Source organism: Crassostrea angulata, chromosome 10, assembly GCF_025612915.1.
Source record: "Crassostrea angulata isolate pt1a10 chromosome 10, ASM2561291v2, whole genome shotgun sequence".
NCBI classification, from domain to species: Eukaryota; Metazoa; Mollusca; class Bivalvia; order Ostreida; family Ostreidae; genus Magallana; species Magallana angulata.
In genome coordinates, this window is record NC_069120.1 from 56,050,282 (window position 1) to 56,066,462 (window position 16,181).

The 16,181-nt window shown below is 32.1% G+C and overlaps 1 protein-coding gene across 3 annotated transcripts in view; it reads right to left on the reverse strand.

Moving 5' to 3' along the window:
• Window positions 1–438: 438 nt before the first annotated feature.
• The window catches only part of LOC128167988 (uncharacterized), a 64,153-nt gene continuing 48,410 nt past the window's right edge, over window positions 439–16,181 (reverse strand). For 2 of the 3 annotated variants that reach the window (XM_052834024.1, XM_052834023.1), the window contains one exon: window positions 439–4,582. In XM_052834024.1, the coding sequence (XP_052689984.1) occupies window positions 2,759–4,582 (1,824 nt within the window). In that variant the 3' untranslated portion in view covers window positions 439–2,758. The remainder of the gene's footprint in view (window positions 4,583–16,181) is intronic. The other variant, XM_052834025.1, reaches the window with a different exon arrangement.

The following is a 16,181-nucleotide window of genomic DNA, read 5'->3' on the forward strand; positions in this document are numbered from 1 at the left end:
TCGAGATATCGACCCCTTTTAGTATTTACCAAATAAAATGCCGAATGTTCGATATCCCGGACGAGCCCCCAATTTGTAACGTGCGCCGAACTAGAAATCTAAAATTAGCCCAAAACTTTCCCCAATTCTAAATATAGCTACACTTACAAAAGACACCAGTCAAAACGATTAACGTTTACACATTTAATAATAGATTACACATATATCAAAACACACAAACGATAAACAAATACAGAATCAAATAATCTTAACAAAGTTTCACAGATACTCAGCTGATTGAATGGCGACAGGACGGTGTAGTTTTACGGGACGATACGCGCACACGGACGAATCACAGTTCCCAAGAAGATCACAGTTAACAGACGGATCACAGTTCACAGAAAATAAAAGACAGTCACAGTTATATCTAAATCCCGCACGGCATGGCCGAATTACCGAGGATTCCTCAACGTCTTTTCTCACCGATCTCTGGCGTCTCTCTAACCTCGCAGACGACACTACACATCCTGTCGCGCGCTATGACGTCACACATAAACATAAACACAAAACAGCTGATCATCATAACAATAAGACAACGAAAAATATATTGTTCCGTATACAGAATTATATAATTAATGACTTTGTTATGATACGACAATGAAAGTTGGTCAAGTAAAGTATTAGATATATTAAATCCAATTCTTTAAGAGGTCATTCTATAAATGTATAAACTAAGTTCACTCCACAGGGTATGTATTTTCTCACAGAAAATAAAAACATGTATTATTGTTTCCACATTATTTTTACAAAACCCACATCTGTAGGTAGCTTTGCTATTGATTTTTTAAGGTAGTATTCAACTGGAAGAATTTTGTGTAAAATTCTAAATTGAAGCCATTGTACAGAAGAATCTATGGTAGTTTTAAAACAAATCTTAAAAATGTCATATACAGTATATAATCCATTAGATCTGTTTTCCATTTGGTTACAGCAATTGGGGTAACCACATTTTCATTCAAAACTTGTAAATAATTTTTGTACACTTTTCATGGAGTATAATTGTTTGGGGGGAAAATGGTATTAAGAAAATGGCTTGGATTAAGATTTTCTTTAACAGAAGTCCTGTCAATGTTAGACATTTTTAAAAACTTAAAAATTGCTGATTTAACAATGTTGTACTGCATTATACATATATTCTTTAGATTGTAATTACATTTAAATTCAGTATAACCTAAAAGATGGCAAATGTTTTCATTATAAAAATTGTATGACCTTTACACCATTATTGTACCAGGTTTTTATGAAAATATTTTTATTTGCTATGTTATTTTTGAGTTGTACCATACCGGAGTATTTAAAAGATTATCTTTTGCCTTTAGGTGATCACTATAGGTAATAATAAAACATCAACAAGAATTTAACACATCTTTCCAAAAAAAAGATTACTTTGTGTAAACATTCAATTACAAAACTATCACAAAAATGAAACAATTGCTGTAAAAATTCATTTACATAAATGGTAAATAAAAAATCCATCCATGGTTTGTGTGATTCTGTAAGCCTTTTTATCCATGAACACTGAAGAGATTTTATAAAATTGTTAATGTCAACCATTTTCAACCCTCCTGATGAACAGTTATGTGTAATGACTGACCTCTTAACTTTATCAATCTTAGATTTCCACAGAAATTCAAAAAAAATTATTAAGGTATGAAATTGTTTCTTTCTTTAGATTTGGTAGTGAAATGAATAAATGATTTAGTTTCAGAATGAGCAAACTTTTAATAACAGTAATTCTGCAGAAAGGAGTAAGAATTCGTCGTTTCCATTGCTTAACCAGAGCTATAATTTTTTGAATTTGCAAATTATAATTCATATTAGCAATATTATGAAGATTTACTGAGAACTGAATTCTTAAAAGGTTAAATGTTGTTGACCCCCAATCCAATTTCAATCTTGTGTGATGATAAACCTGATCTGATTTTTTTTATCCAATCCAAATAATATTTGTCTAAGATGTATTTATTTCAAGACCAGAAAAACTATAAAAAATAATCTATGGTTTTTAGAGCTACAAAAAGAGATTTTGGTGAACCATCAAAGACTAGTGAAGTGTCATCTGCATATTGTGATATCTAATGTTCAATATCATTAATAAAAATACCTTTAATATCTTCATTTTGTTTAATCATTATTACTAAGATTTCTGCACACATGATGAATAAATATGGAGCGACAGGGTCCCCTTGCCTGTATTCCCTTTGGACAACAAACTGTTGAGATAGATTGCCGCACTGTAAAATAGCAGCATAAAAGTTTGTATTTAAAATCTTTATTCACTGAATCATATTGTCTCCAAAGCCAAAATATTTAAGGACTTGGCATATGACGACCACGACATAGAATCAAAAGCCTTTTCAAAATCTATAAGTACTAAAAGACCCGGTATGTTTTTTGAACTCAGTGTAAGATAACAGGCCGTATATAAATCTAGTATTCTCTCCAATGTATCTTCCCATCATAAATCAAGATTAATAATCTAATTCTTTCTTGATTCTAAAACTAACACACCCTGAAATAACCTTTTACAAAACATTTAAAATAGTATTTGGTCGCCAGTTTTTTAAAAACTGTCTAGGCTTATCACCTTTTGGTAGACATTAGATAATTTCTCAAGTCTCTGCGAGATGGGGAGTTCCTTCTTCAAAAATATACATTTAATGGCCTGTACAATATATTTTTTAATATCTTACATTTGCATTTGATGAGGGAAAAATACTCAGTCGTCTTCTTTTTTAAAAAACGCCATTTTTTCTTCCAGAAACTTTCGAAGACGTTTAGTGTCGGAAAATCCTTTGATAAAGTCAGCCAGTTTTTTTGACTGGCTCATGGATAACCCGGCATTTAAACCTTTTTTAATTTTCTCTTTTTTAATTTTTTTTGAATTTGGAAACTGTTCTTCTTGCCCTAAAATTTCGTTAAGTTTTGTAAAATCATCATCAGTATCATCATTTAAGAGAAAATCTTCTAGCTCTCCCTTTTCCCAGACAAAAGTATTTTTTTCTCCTGCCAGTCGATTAGAAAATTCATCAAATGTTTCATTTTCTTTCTTTGTCGTTATATGTGCATCTCGATCTAAAATAAAGCAATGCTCTATATTGATGCGTTTGCAAAACGTTGTCAAGGGGTCTTGAGAGTCTTTTCCACCCATTTGAATTATCTCATAACTCAACATATCAAGTGTTTTCCTGTTTGATAAAACGATGTGCATGAAAATTGATTGCAGAACAATTTTGTCGGACTTTCCTTCAACAAAAAGAACATGCGATGAAAACAAAAGTCTTTTTAAATCTTGAACTTCAATATTCTTTCGTACAATGGCACATTCATCAAGGGCACCAATTTTTTCGACAAATGAGTCAATACCTTTTTTTAAGAAGATAAAGGTATTATCTAACGATCTGGAGTCGAGAAGATATGGATTGTGTGTTGCAACAATAATGGTTTTATTTCTACTTTCTTGATGGAGTACCTCTTTCATGCGTTCAATCATGTGAGGATGCATTCCTCTATCAGGTTCTTCTAAGCAAATTGTTTTAAATGATTTATGTGTCATAAGAAGAGAAAATTGCTTTGCCTCTATGATACCAAGGGAGGTCTTCAACAGTGGAAACGGCGGGCTTTTCTGTAGCTCAACGTTAATCACAGTTTTACCAGTTTGTGATGCAGTTTTCCGAAATACAATTTCATTTGGATATGTAAGATATCCAAATATTCTTCTTTCTTCCTCTTTGTCAATTAATTCACTATCCAAAAGATTAGTTATGATTTCTGCATGAGCACATACATCCTCATAGTTCATTGATTTGAATGTGAAGTCAATATATCTGCTCTTTGTCCACTGAAAAGTACCCGGTCCTCTCATCGTTAAAATACCGACAAAATTTTCCTCCATCATTTTCCACAACTTTGGTTTTGAGTTTACGGTTTCATTTTTCTTTAATTGTCTGATTTGTTCAAGAACTCTGATAACAAAAACATCATTGAATTTTGTTTTGATTCCTTCGTTTATGTCATTACTTATTTTTGTTTGGTTTTTATCCAGTATTCCATCTAAGAGACTTGGAGAGAGTCTTAGATTCATTCTTAAATCAACAATGTTGCCATTTTCTTTTTCTATATATGTTTTTGAACAAAACTTTATTTCCTCTTTAAAACAGTACATTATAACTTTATGAAACCTTGTGTCGTTCTTGGTTTGCATCTCATTCCAGTCTTCATATTCCTCATCTTCAGGAATTAAACCTGGATTACTTTCGTGTTTTCCTTCCACAATAATTCCTGTTATAACAGTAGGTCCATAACAAGTTGTTTCATTTTTAAACTCACAGAAAACATATGCATTTTTGTCTGGGTAAAGTCTTTTTGTAAGAGATGAATTGATTTTACTGTCCATACATCTTCTCATTAGTTCCAAGGCAGCTGTTTTGCCTGTTGAACTACATCCAACAAAAATATTTGGGCCGTTTTCAGTTTTCGAAAAATCAAATTTACATCTCTCTTTGAAGTGAACAAAGTTCTGAAAAACCATTCCACGAAGCATCTACAAAAAAAGCAAAAATCAAGCAGCACATTCCATGTAATTTTCATTCAGTTTTGAATTTAGTCAATGCTTTTTACATTCTTCAGAAGTCTCAAGAATAAAATCTTAAGGTGGTATGAAACATCTGTCATTATTATATCGTGAGTTAAAGTTTGTTATTATTGAAAATCTTTCACTGTTTTAGAATTTTTTTAAATGTACAATATTTAATAAAAAAAATACCTTTTTTTGAAAGGAAAAATTTCAAACTCCCCAGCGAAATGACTAAGAAATTTGTACTGAACCATCTAACCTATTGCGCTACGATGCTAGGTGACAATTTTGGAAAAGAAACTGTTTACAAAATTAAACTTGATTTTATCGTTTATTTTGATAGATCGTACGTCACAACATTGAGGTGTCCAATAACACCTTAAACAAAACAAATCAATGAGAGTCGTTTCACATCTATACATTATCTTTAAGATTAGACAGTTTTTAAGAATGAAGACAGATTTATTTTTGATTTGCTAATAAACTTTACGTACATTTGTTCATGTTTGAAAACCAGAAATAACAACTGATAATATTATAAAAATGCTTTAAATTGGCTGAAAAATAATCTCTTGTAATCATCATTTATTGCTTTGGTGGAACTTTTGAATCTGTCCAATAAAACGATAAGTATTCTTTACGTAAGAGTAATCTCTATGAAAAGAGTGTATGAGTTTCAGGTGGAATAACAGATTATCACAAAATAACTTACCTCTTATCGAAACGACATATTGTAGCATGTAAATTTCTCTTTAGCCGAGTTAATTAAGTGTCGGACTTGTGATCCGTACATCCCGAGTTCAAAACCTGATGGGGCTTTTGTTGTTACTTACTGAATTGACATTTTTAGATAATTTGTTTTACCTCAAACTGCAAAATTTTCGCTTGTTTGTTATATGTACAGTTTATTTATCATTTAATCTTTAATATTAATGAAAAAATTCACTGTCAATTTAAGGGACTTTTTCCATATATGTTATTCCACCTAAAAGAAAGTTTTCAGATAATGTAAAATAGCATGATTATAAACACCAAAACATTTAGATACAGGTATACTCAGACAAGGCTTGAGTTAGGTCCAGGTTTGCATCTTCAAAGAATGACCTGGTAGTTTGAGAGAGAAACAACCACTCTTTTTTAAATGAAACTGAATATAATGCAAAGTATAGCCATGAATGGTTTACCTTAAGCAATATCAACATTGTAAAAAGAACACGCATTTAATAATAGACCTTTTGTGGAGTTCTTCTTGCTGTAAAGGGGGAGTCTCAATTATAGAAGCCATCTTTTCCAGGAAAAATATACTTTGTTGCCATTTCATAGAGAGGAGATTTTTAAGTGAGAGGATATCTGATCCATAACAAAGTATAATGTGACGGAATTGGTTTTGATTTCTAGCTTTCCCAAAATGTAAGACAGACATCTTCTTTAACACAGGAATTATACTCAAAGGAGGAGATTTTTAATTGAGAGGATCCATAACAAAATATTATGTGACGTAATTGGTTTTGATTTTTAGCTTTGCCAAATTGTAAGACAGACATCAGAACTGCCAGATCATAATAGACTGCGTTGTATGCATCATTTTGGATTGCAACAGATTGTTTGACCAACAAGAGAGGGTGCTAGTAATATATTGCCATTTATAAGACCTTAAAAAAGCCTTTTGGAATAAATCACTGTGTTCTCTTGGATGTAAGTCTTGCATATGGCATTACAAGTACGGGTAGGTACAACAATGAATTATTTTTGTAAATGACACCCGTCGACCACAGCAAGTGTTTATCTATTCAATAGGACATAAACCAGTGTAAAAAGCACAGCTCGGCCGCGTTGCACGTTACAATAATAACTATGAACTAGAGCAAAGCTCGTTGCAAAGCAACGAGTGGGTCTTCCGGTGGTGTCGAGAGTAAAGATAGAAGATCCTGTAAGAAGCAGAGTTCTAAAACCAACTACAAAGAAAATTAAAAGATTTTTAAAAAATCGAATATTTCTTAGTACGTCTTAACAATGTCTGAATGATATCAAAAACGAGTTAACAAAACCTTTACAATTTCAAGAACGACTTAATAAAAAAAAGTATCAAATGTCTTGAAGTACGAATTAACAATTTTCGAATTATTTTATGTACGAGTTAAATTAACTTTGAACATAACACTATTTTCTTGACCAAGAACGTGGAATCAAAATTTCCGGAAAACTCAATTTTTAAATCCCAATATTTTTGTAATGCATCGTCCGATTTAAAACGGATTTCAGATTTAAATTAAGCTTAATAAAAGCTCCTTTGTTGCTTTATGATTTATATCAAATTATTGGTCAGAAAAGAGTTATAATAACAAGACTTAATAGCCCTTCTGGTCCCTAATTTGAGGGGTCAGTCCCTTTTTCTGGATATCAAATAAAAGGTCTCGCTAATATAAACATATTTTGTTCTACAAATGTTTACGAATGGTTAACCGTTATCGAGATATATAAACAACTGTATTTTAGGGGCCGACCCTTTAACTCTTTACCGGGGCCACTAACAACAAAATTTATGGTATCATATTGTTCAGAACATTATTTTGAACAACTTATGTTCTACATTGCTTTTCAAAATATTTCTCCTTTTTTAGATATTAATGATCAAAGTTTTAAATTCTGGCCCCTTGAAATCCCTAATTACGTAATATATGACTTAAGTATGATACTGTATAGATAAACAGATGTACAAGGAACATTTTTGCTTCTATAATTGATAATAAATTATTGTTCAGTAAAGAGTTCTTGTAAGAAGATTTAAAACCCCTCTTGACCACTAATTTGAGGGGCCAGCCCCTTTTTCTTGATATGAAATGAAAGGTCTTGCAAATATAAACATATTTTGTTCAACAAGTGTTCACAAAATGTTAACCGTTCTTAGGATATCTTTACAAATGTGTTTTAGGGGCCGGCCCTTTATCTCCTAAATGGGGTCATGAATAAAAAAATTTAAGGTGGCATATTGTACAGAACATTATTTTAAGCAACTTTTGTTCTACAATGCTTTTCAAAATATTTCTCCTTTTTCATATATTAATGATCGACATTTTGAATTTCTGGCCCTTTGAAACCCCTAATAACGTAACATATGACTTAAGTATGGTGCTATATAGATAAAAAGCCCAACAATGAACATTTTTGCTTATATAATTAATAACAAATTATTATTCAGTAAAGAGTTATTGTAAGAAGGCTTTAGAGCCCTCTTTGCCCCTAATTTGAGGAGCCAGCCCCTTTTTCTTGATATCAAACGAAAGCCCGTGTAATTTGAAACAACTTTTGCATTACATATCTTAACAAAATATTTATACATTAAAAGATATCACAGAAAATGTGCAAAAATTTCGTGAAAAAATTTGGTGCAATTTTCAGGTTCAGGCGAGCTTTGAGGCCTTTAGCAATTTTCATCATTGGAAGCAAGGGGGTACATCTACATACATTCATCTACATTCCCTGAAAATTTCAAGCTTCTATCTTGATTTGTTTCCGAGAAGATGTGTGGACAAAATGACCCTTAAAAATTTACAAAATCGTCAATATCTGAAACCGGAAGTGACGTCATCATTTAAAAATTTTATGATATGTAGCGCCGAGCATGCTTTATTTGTCCTGCAAATTTTGTGCGAATCGGTTGGATAGTTTTTGAGAAATAGCGCTCCAAAAAAGTCAGAAAAAGAAAAAAAAAAGAATAACTAGAGCAAAGCTCGTTGCAAAGCAACGAGAGGGTCTTCCGGTGGTGTCGAGAGTAAAGATAAAAGTTCCTGTAAGAAGCAGAGTTCTAAAACCAACTACAATGAAAATTAAAAAACTATTTTTAAAAAAATCGAATAAATCTTAGTACGACTTAACAATGTCTGAATGATTTCAAGAACGAATTAATAAAAAACCTTTACTATTTCTAGAACGAATTAATAAAAAAAAGTCCCGAATGTCTTCAAGTAGGAATTAACAATTTCCGAATTATTTTAGGTACGAGTTAATTTAACTTTTAACTATTTTCTTAACCAAGAACGTGGAATCAAAATTTCCGGAAAACTCAATTTTTCAATCCGAACATTTTTGTAATGCATCGTCCGATTTTAAAACGGATTTCAGCTTTAAATTAAGTTTAATAAAAGCTCCTTTGTTGCTTTATGATTTATATCAGATTATTGGTCATAAAAGAGTTATAATAACAAGACTTAATAGCCCCTCTGGCCCCTAATTTGAGGGGTCAGCCCCTTTTTCTTGATATAAAAAAAAAAGGTCTCGCTAATATAAACATATTTTGTTCTACAAATGATCACGAATGGTTAACCGTTATCGAGATATCTAAACAACTGTATTTTAGGGGCCGACCTTTTAACTATTTACTGGGGCCGCTAACAACAAAATTTATGGTATCATATTGTTCAGAACATTAGTTTGAACAACTTTTGTTCTACATTGCTTTTAAAAAAAGTTCTCCTTTTTCAGATATTAATGATCAAAGTTTTGAATGCTGGCCCCCTTGAAACCCCTAATTACGTAATATACGTAATAGGTATGATACTGTATAGATAAACAGCTGTACAATGAACATTTTTACTTCTATAGTTAATAACAAATTATTGTTCAGTAAAGAGTTATTGTAAGTAGATTTAAGACCCCTCTTGACCCCTAATTTGAGGGGCCAGCCCCTTTTTCTTGATATCAAATGAAAGGTCTTGAAAATATAAACATATTTTGTTCAACAAGTTTTCACGAAATGTTAACCGTTCTTAGGATATCTTTACAAATGTGTTTTAGGGGCCGGCCCTTTATCTCCTAAATGGGGTCATGAACAAAAAAAAATTAAGGTGGCATATTGTACAAAACATTATTTTAAGCAACTTTTGTTCTACAATGCTTTTCAAAATATTTCTCCTTTTTCGAATATTAATGATCGAAATTTTGAATTTCTGGCCCCTTGAAACCCCTAATTACGTAACATATGACTTAAGTATGGTACTGTATAGATAAACAGTTCAACAATGAACATTTTTGCTTCTATAATTAATAGCAAATTATTATTCAGTAAAGAGTTATTGGAAAAAGACTTTACAGCCCTCTTGGCCCCTAATTTGAGGGGCCAGCCAGTTCTACAATGCTTTTCAAAATATTTCTCCTTTTTCATATATTAATGATCGACATTTTGAATTTCTGGCCCTTTGAAACCCCTAATAACGTAACATATGACTTAAGTATGGTACTGTATAGATAAACAGTTCAACAATGAACATTTTTGCTTCTATAATTAATAGCAAATTATTATTCAGTAAAGAGTTATTGGAAAAAGACTTTACAGCCCTCTTGGCCCCTAATTTGAGGGGCCAGCCCCTTTTTCTTGATATTAAACGAAACCCCGTGTAATTTGAAACAACTTTTGCCGTACATGTTTTAACAAAATATTTATAAATCAAAAGATATTAAAGAAAATGTGTAAAAATTCCGTGAAAAAAATTGGTGCCAATTTTAAGGTTCGGGCGAGCTTTGAGGCCTTTACAAATTTTCATTATTGGAAGCATGGGGGTACATCTACATACATTCATCTACAATCCCTGAAAATTTCAAGCTTCTATCTTGATTAGTTTCGGAGTAGATGCGTGGACAAAATGACCCTTAAAAATTTACAAAATCGTCAATATCTGAAACCGGAAGTGACGTCATCAATTAAAAATTTTATAATATGTAGCGCCGATCATGCTTTATCCGTCCTAAAAATTTTGTGCGAATCGGTTGGATAGTTTTTGAGAAAAAGCGCTCCAAAAAAGTCAGAAAAAGAAAAAAAAGACTAGATACGATCTCGTTGCGAGCAACGAGGAAGTCTTTCGTCCGATTTTTAGAAGAAAATATGACATCATCAACTATGATTTTTGACATCGAAACATGGTATGGAAAAAGGAGTGAACTACTAATGCTTTATTGTATCGCTTTTTATAAGTTCTATTACATTGCTTTTTAAAATACTTGCATTTCTTCCAATGAAGATTGAAAAGATTAAACTTGTTGACATCTGGTCCCAAAAAACCCTAATTGGGTAACGCAAGAGAAAATCATTATATTTTTAGGATATATAAACGTATTATACCTAATCCAGCTTTAATAACCTTTCACAAGATGGCTCTCATTAAAGGGCTATAGATAATTTTTTTAGAGCCCTTTGATCCCCTAATTTAAGGGACCTTTCATTTAATATCAAGAAAAAGGTTTCTTGATATTAAATGAAAGGTCATTTAATTCTGAACACATTTTGTCAACAAGTGTTTAAAAATTCGTTACCGTTCTAGAGATACATGAGAAAGAAGTTTTAAGGGGCTGATTTTTTATCTCCTTATAGGGACCGTTTACGAAATTTTGAAGGTTGCATATTGTTAAGAAAATCATTTTGAACAATTTTTGTTTTGTTTTGCATTTCAAAATATTTTTCCTTTCTGAGATATGGGTGATCGAAATTTTGGATTTTTGGCCCCTAAAAACCAATAATTAAGTAACACATGATAAAATCATTACATTGCTTGAATACATAACTGTGAGATAAACATATTTGCTTCTATAACCTTTCACAAAATAACTCTCAGAAAAGGGCTACAGATTAAAGACTTATAGCCCTTTAGTCCCCTTATTTGAGGGGCCAGCCCCTTTTTTCTTCATATTAAATGACAGGTCATTTAATTCTAAACACATTTTGTTCAACAAGTGTTTAGAAAACCGATACCGTTCTGGAGATATATGAGAAAGAAGGTTTTAGGGGCCGATCCCATATCTCCTTATAGGGGCCGTTTAACGAAATTTTGAAGGTTGCATTTTGTTAAGAACATTAATTTGAACAACTTCTCCTATGTATTGCATTTCAATATATTTTTCCTTTCTGAGATATGGGTGATCGAAATTTGGGACTTTTGGCCCCTAAAAACCCTTAATTACGTAACACATGAGAAAATCATTACATTGCTTGGATACATTACTGTAAGATAAACACACTTGCTTTATAATATTTTACAAAATATCTCTCAGTAAAGGGCTAAAGATAAAAGACTTTCGAGCCCTTTGGTTCCCTAATTTAAGGGGCCAGTCCCTTTTTCTTGATATCAAATAAAAGGTCACTGAATTCTAAACACATTTTGTTCAACAAGTGTTTAGAAATCTGTTACCGTTCTGGAGATATATGAGAAAGAAGGTTTTAGGGGCCGATCCCTTATCTCCTTATAGGGGCCCTTTAACGAAATTTTGAAGATTGCATATTGTTAAGAACATCATTTTGAACAACTTTTCTTCTATACTACATTTCAAAATATTTTTCCTTTCCGAGATATGGGAGATCGAAATTTTGGACTTTCGGCCCCTAAAAACCCTTAATTACGTAACACATGGAAAAATCATTACATTGCTTGCATACATAATTTTAAGATGAACATATTTGCTTCTATAACATTTCACAAAATATCGTTCAGTAAAGGGCTACAGATTAAAGACTTTCGAGCCCTTTGGTCCCCTTATTTGAGGGGCCAGCCCCTTTTTCTTGATTTTAAAAGAAAGGTCATGTAAGTAGAAACTATTTTTACATTACATGTCTTAACAAAATATTTTTCAGAAAAGAGATAATAAAAAAAAACCACGAAAAATTACGACGTTTTTTCCATCTCAATTTTTGGGTCCAGGCGAGCTTCGGCGCCTTTAAAGCTAGATCAAAATGAAAATAAAATTGCAAATCTACAATCTTTCGTCTACTATACCTGAAAGTTTGAACTCAATATCTTTTATAGTTTAGGAGAACTTAGAGGGACAAGCCACCCCTCTGAAAATCGCTAAAACGTCAGTTTCTCAAAAACGGAAGTGACGTCATCAATAAAATCAAAAACCTATAAGGTTCAGATCAGTATCTATCAGATCTGAAAGTTTCATGAAAATCGGTCGAGTCTTTTCTGAGAAATCGCGTGCACAAAATTTGTAAGAAAAAAAATTAAAATAACTAGACACGATCTCGTTGCGAGCAACGAGGAGGTCTTCCGTTCGATTTTTAGAATGAAATATGACATCATCGACTTTGATTTTCGACAACAAAACATGTTATGGAAAAAGGAATGAAGTACTAATGCTTTATTGTACCGCTTTTTATAATTTCTCTTGCTTTTTTAAATACTTGCATTTCTTCCAATTAAGATAGAAAAGATCAAACTTGTTTACCTCTGGTCCCTAAAAACCCTAATTGGGTAACGCAAGAGAAAATCATTATATTGTTAGGATATATAAACGTATTATACCTAATGTAGCCTTAATAACCTTTCACAAAATTACTCTCATTAAAGGGCTATAGATAAAAGATTTTAGAGCTCTTTGATCCCTTAAATTAAGGGGCCAGTCCCTTTTCTTGATATCAAATGAAAAGATATTTAATTCTGAACACATTTTGTCAACAAGTGTTTAGAAAATCGTTACCGTTCTGGAGATATATGAGAAAGAAGGTTTTAGAGGCCGATCCCTTATCTCTTTATAGGGACCGTTTAGCGAAATTTTGAAGGATGCATATTGTAAAGAACATTAATTTGAACAACTTTTCTTCTGTATTGCATTTCAAATTATTTTTTCTTTCTGAGATATGGGTGATCGAATTTTTGGACTTTTGGCCCCTAAAAACCCTTAATTACGTAACACATAATAAAATCATTACATTGCTTGGATACATAACCGTAAGATAAACATATTTGCTTCTATAACCTTTCAAAAAATATCCCTCAGTAAAGGGCTACAGATTAAAGACTTTAGAGCCCTTTGGTCCCCTAATTTTAGAGGCAAGCCCCTTTTTCTCGATATTAAATGAAAGGTCATTTAATTCTAAACAAATTTTGTTCAACAAGTGTTTAAAAAACCGTTACCGTTCTGGCGATATATGAGAAAGAAGGTTTAAGGGGCCGATCCCTTATCTCCTTATAGGGGCCGTTTAGCGAAATTTTGAAGGTTGAATATTGTTAAGAACATTAATTTGAACAACTTTTCTTCTGTATTGCATTTCAAAATATTTTTCCTTTCTGAGATATGGGTGATCGAAATTTTGGACTTTTGGCCCCTAAAACCCCTTAATTACGTAACACATAATAAAATCATTACATTGCTTGGATACATTACTGTGAGATAATCATATTTGCTGCTATAACCTTTCACAAAATATCTCTCAGTAAAGTGCTACAGATTAAAGACTTTAGAGCCCTTTGGTCCCCTTATTTTAGGGGCCAGCCCTTTTTTCTTGATATTAAATGAAAGGTCATTTAATTCTAAACAAATTTTGTTCAACAAGTGTTTAGAAAATTGTTACTGTTCTGCAGATATATGAGATAGAAGGTTTTAGGGGCCGATCCCTTATCTCCTTATAGGGACCGTTTAGCGAAATTTTGAAGGTTGAATATTGTTAAGAACATTAATTTGAACAACTTTTCTTCTGTATTGCATTTCAAAATATTTTTCCTTTCTGAGATATGGGTGATCGAAATTTTGGACTTTTGGCCCCTAAAACCCCTTAATTACGTAACACATAATAAAATCATTACATTGCTTGGATACATTACTGTGAGATAAACATATTTGCTTCTATAACCTTTCACAAAATATCTCTCAGTAAAGGGCTACAGATTAAAGACTTTAGAGCCCTTTGGTCCCCTTATTTTAGGGGCCAGCCCCTTTTTCTTGATATTAAATGAAAGGTCATTTAATTCTAAACACATTTTGTTCAACAAGTTTTTAGAAATTCGTTACCGTTTTGGAGATATATGAGAAAGAAGGTTTTAGGGGCCGGTCCCTTATCTTCTTTTAGGGGCCGTTTAACGAAATTTTGAGAGTTGAATATTGTTGAAAACGTCATTCTAAACACTTTTTCTTTTACACTGCTTATCAAAATATTTTTCATTAAGGAGATATAGATGATCAAAGTTTTGAACTTCTGACCCCTAAAAAGCCCTAATTACGTAACATATGAGAAAGGCATATTATTGTATGGGTACATAACAGTAAGATAAACAATTTTGCTTCTATAATTTAAAACAAAATAACTATCAGTAAAGAGCTACAAATCAAAGACTTTAGACCCATTTGGGTCCCTAATTTTAGGGGCCAACCCCTTTTTCTTGGTATTAAACGAAAGCTCTTATAAATATAAACTTTTTTTGCTATACAAGTTTTAACAAAATATTTTTGAGAAAAGAGATAAACAAAGAAAACCACAAAAAATCATGACTTTTTTTTAATATCTATTTTCGGGTCCAGGCGAGCTTTTAGGCTCTTTGAGCTAGACATTGATGATTGCCTTTAGACATATCTTCAATCTTTCGTCTATCATCCCTGAAAATTTGAACTCAATATCTTTTACCGTTTAGGAGGAGTTCAATGGACAAGCAGACCCTTAAAAATCACTAAATCGTCAATATCTCAGAAACGGAAATGACGTCATCAATATAAAAAATTTCCAATAAGGTTCAGATCAACTTCTATTAGATCTGAAAGTCTTCCGTCCGGTTTTTAGAAGGAAATTTAACATCATCGATTTTGATTTTCGAATAAAAAACATGATATGGAAAAAAGAGTGGAGAACTAATGCTGTATTGTATCACATTTTATAACTTATCTTATATTGCCTTTTTAAAGACTTGCATTTCTTCAAATTAAGATAGAAAAGATTAAACTTGTTTACCTCTGGCTCCTAAGGAACCCTTAATACGTAACGCAAGAGAAAATTATTATATTGTTAGGATATATAAACGTATTATACCTAATTCAGCTTAAATAATTTTTCACAAAATAGCTCTTAGTAAAGCGCTATAGATTAAAGAATTTAGAGCCCTTTGATCCCCTAATTTAAGGGGCCAGCCCCTTTTTCTTGAAATCAAATGGAAGGTCATTTCATTCTGAACACATATTGTCAACAAATGTTTAGAAATTCGTTACCGTTCTTAAGATAAATGGGAAAGAAGGCATTAGGGGCCGATCCCTTATCTCCATAAAGGGACCGTTTAACGAAATTTTGAAGGTTGCGTATTGTTAAAAACATCAATTTGAACAACTTTTCTTCTGTGCTGCATTTCAAAATATTTTTCCTTTCTGAGATATGGGTGATCAAATCTTGGACTTTTGACCCCTAAAACCCCTAATTACATAACACATGATACAATTATTACATTGCTTAGATACACAACTATGAGATAAACATATTTGCTTCTAAAACATTTTACAAAATATCCCTCAGTAAGAGGCTATAGATTAAAGACTTTAGAGCCCTTTGATCCCCTAATTTAAGGGGCCAGCCCCTTTTTCTTGATATCAAATAAAAGGTCACTTAATTCTAAACACATTTTGTTCAACAAGTGTTTAGCAATTTGTTACCGTTCTGGAAATATATAAGAAAAAGGGTTTTAGGGGCCGATCCCCTATCTCCTTATAGGGGTCGTTTAACGAAATTTTGAGGGTTGCATATTGTTAAGAACATCAGTTTGAACAACTTTTCTTCTGTACTGCATTTCAATATATTTTTCCTTTCTGAGATATGGGTGATCAG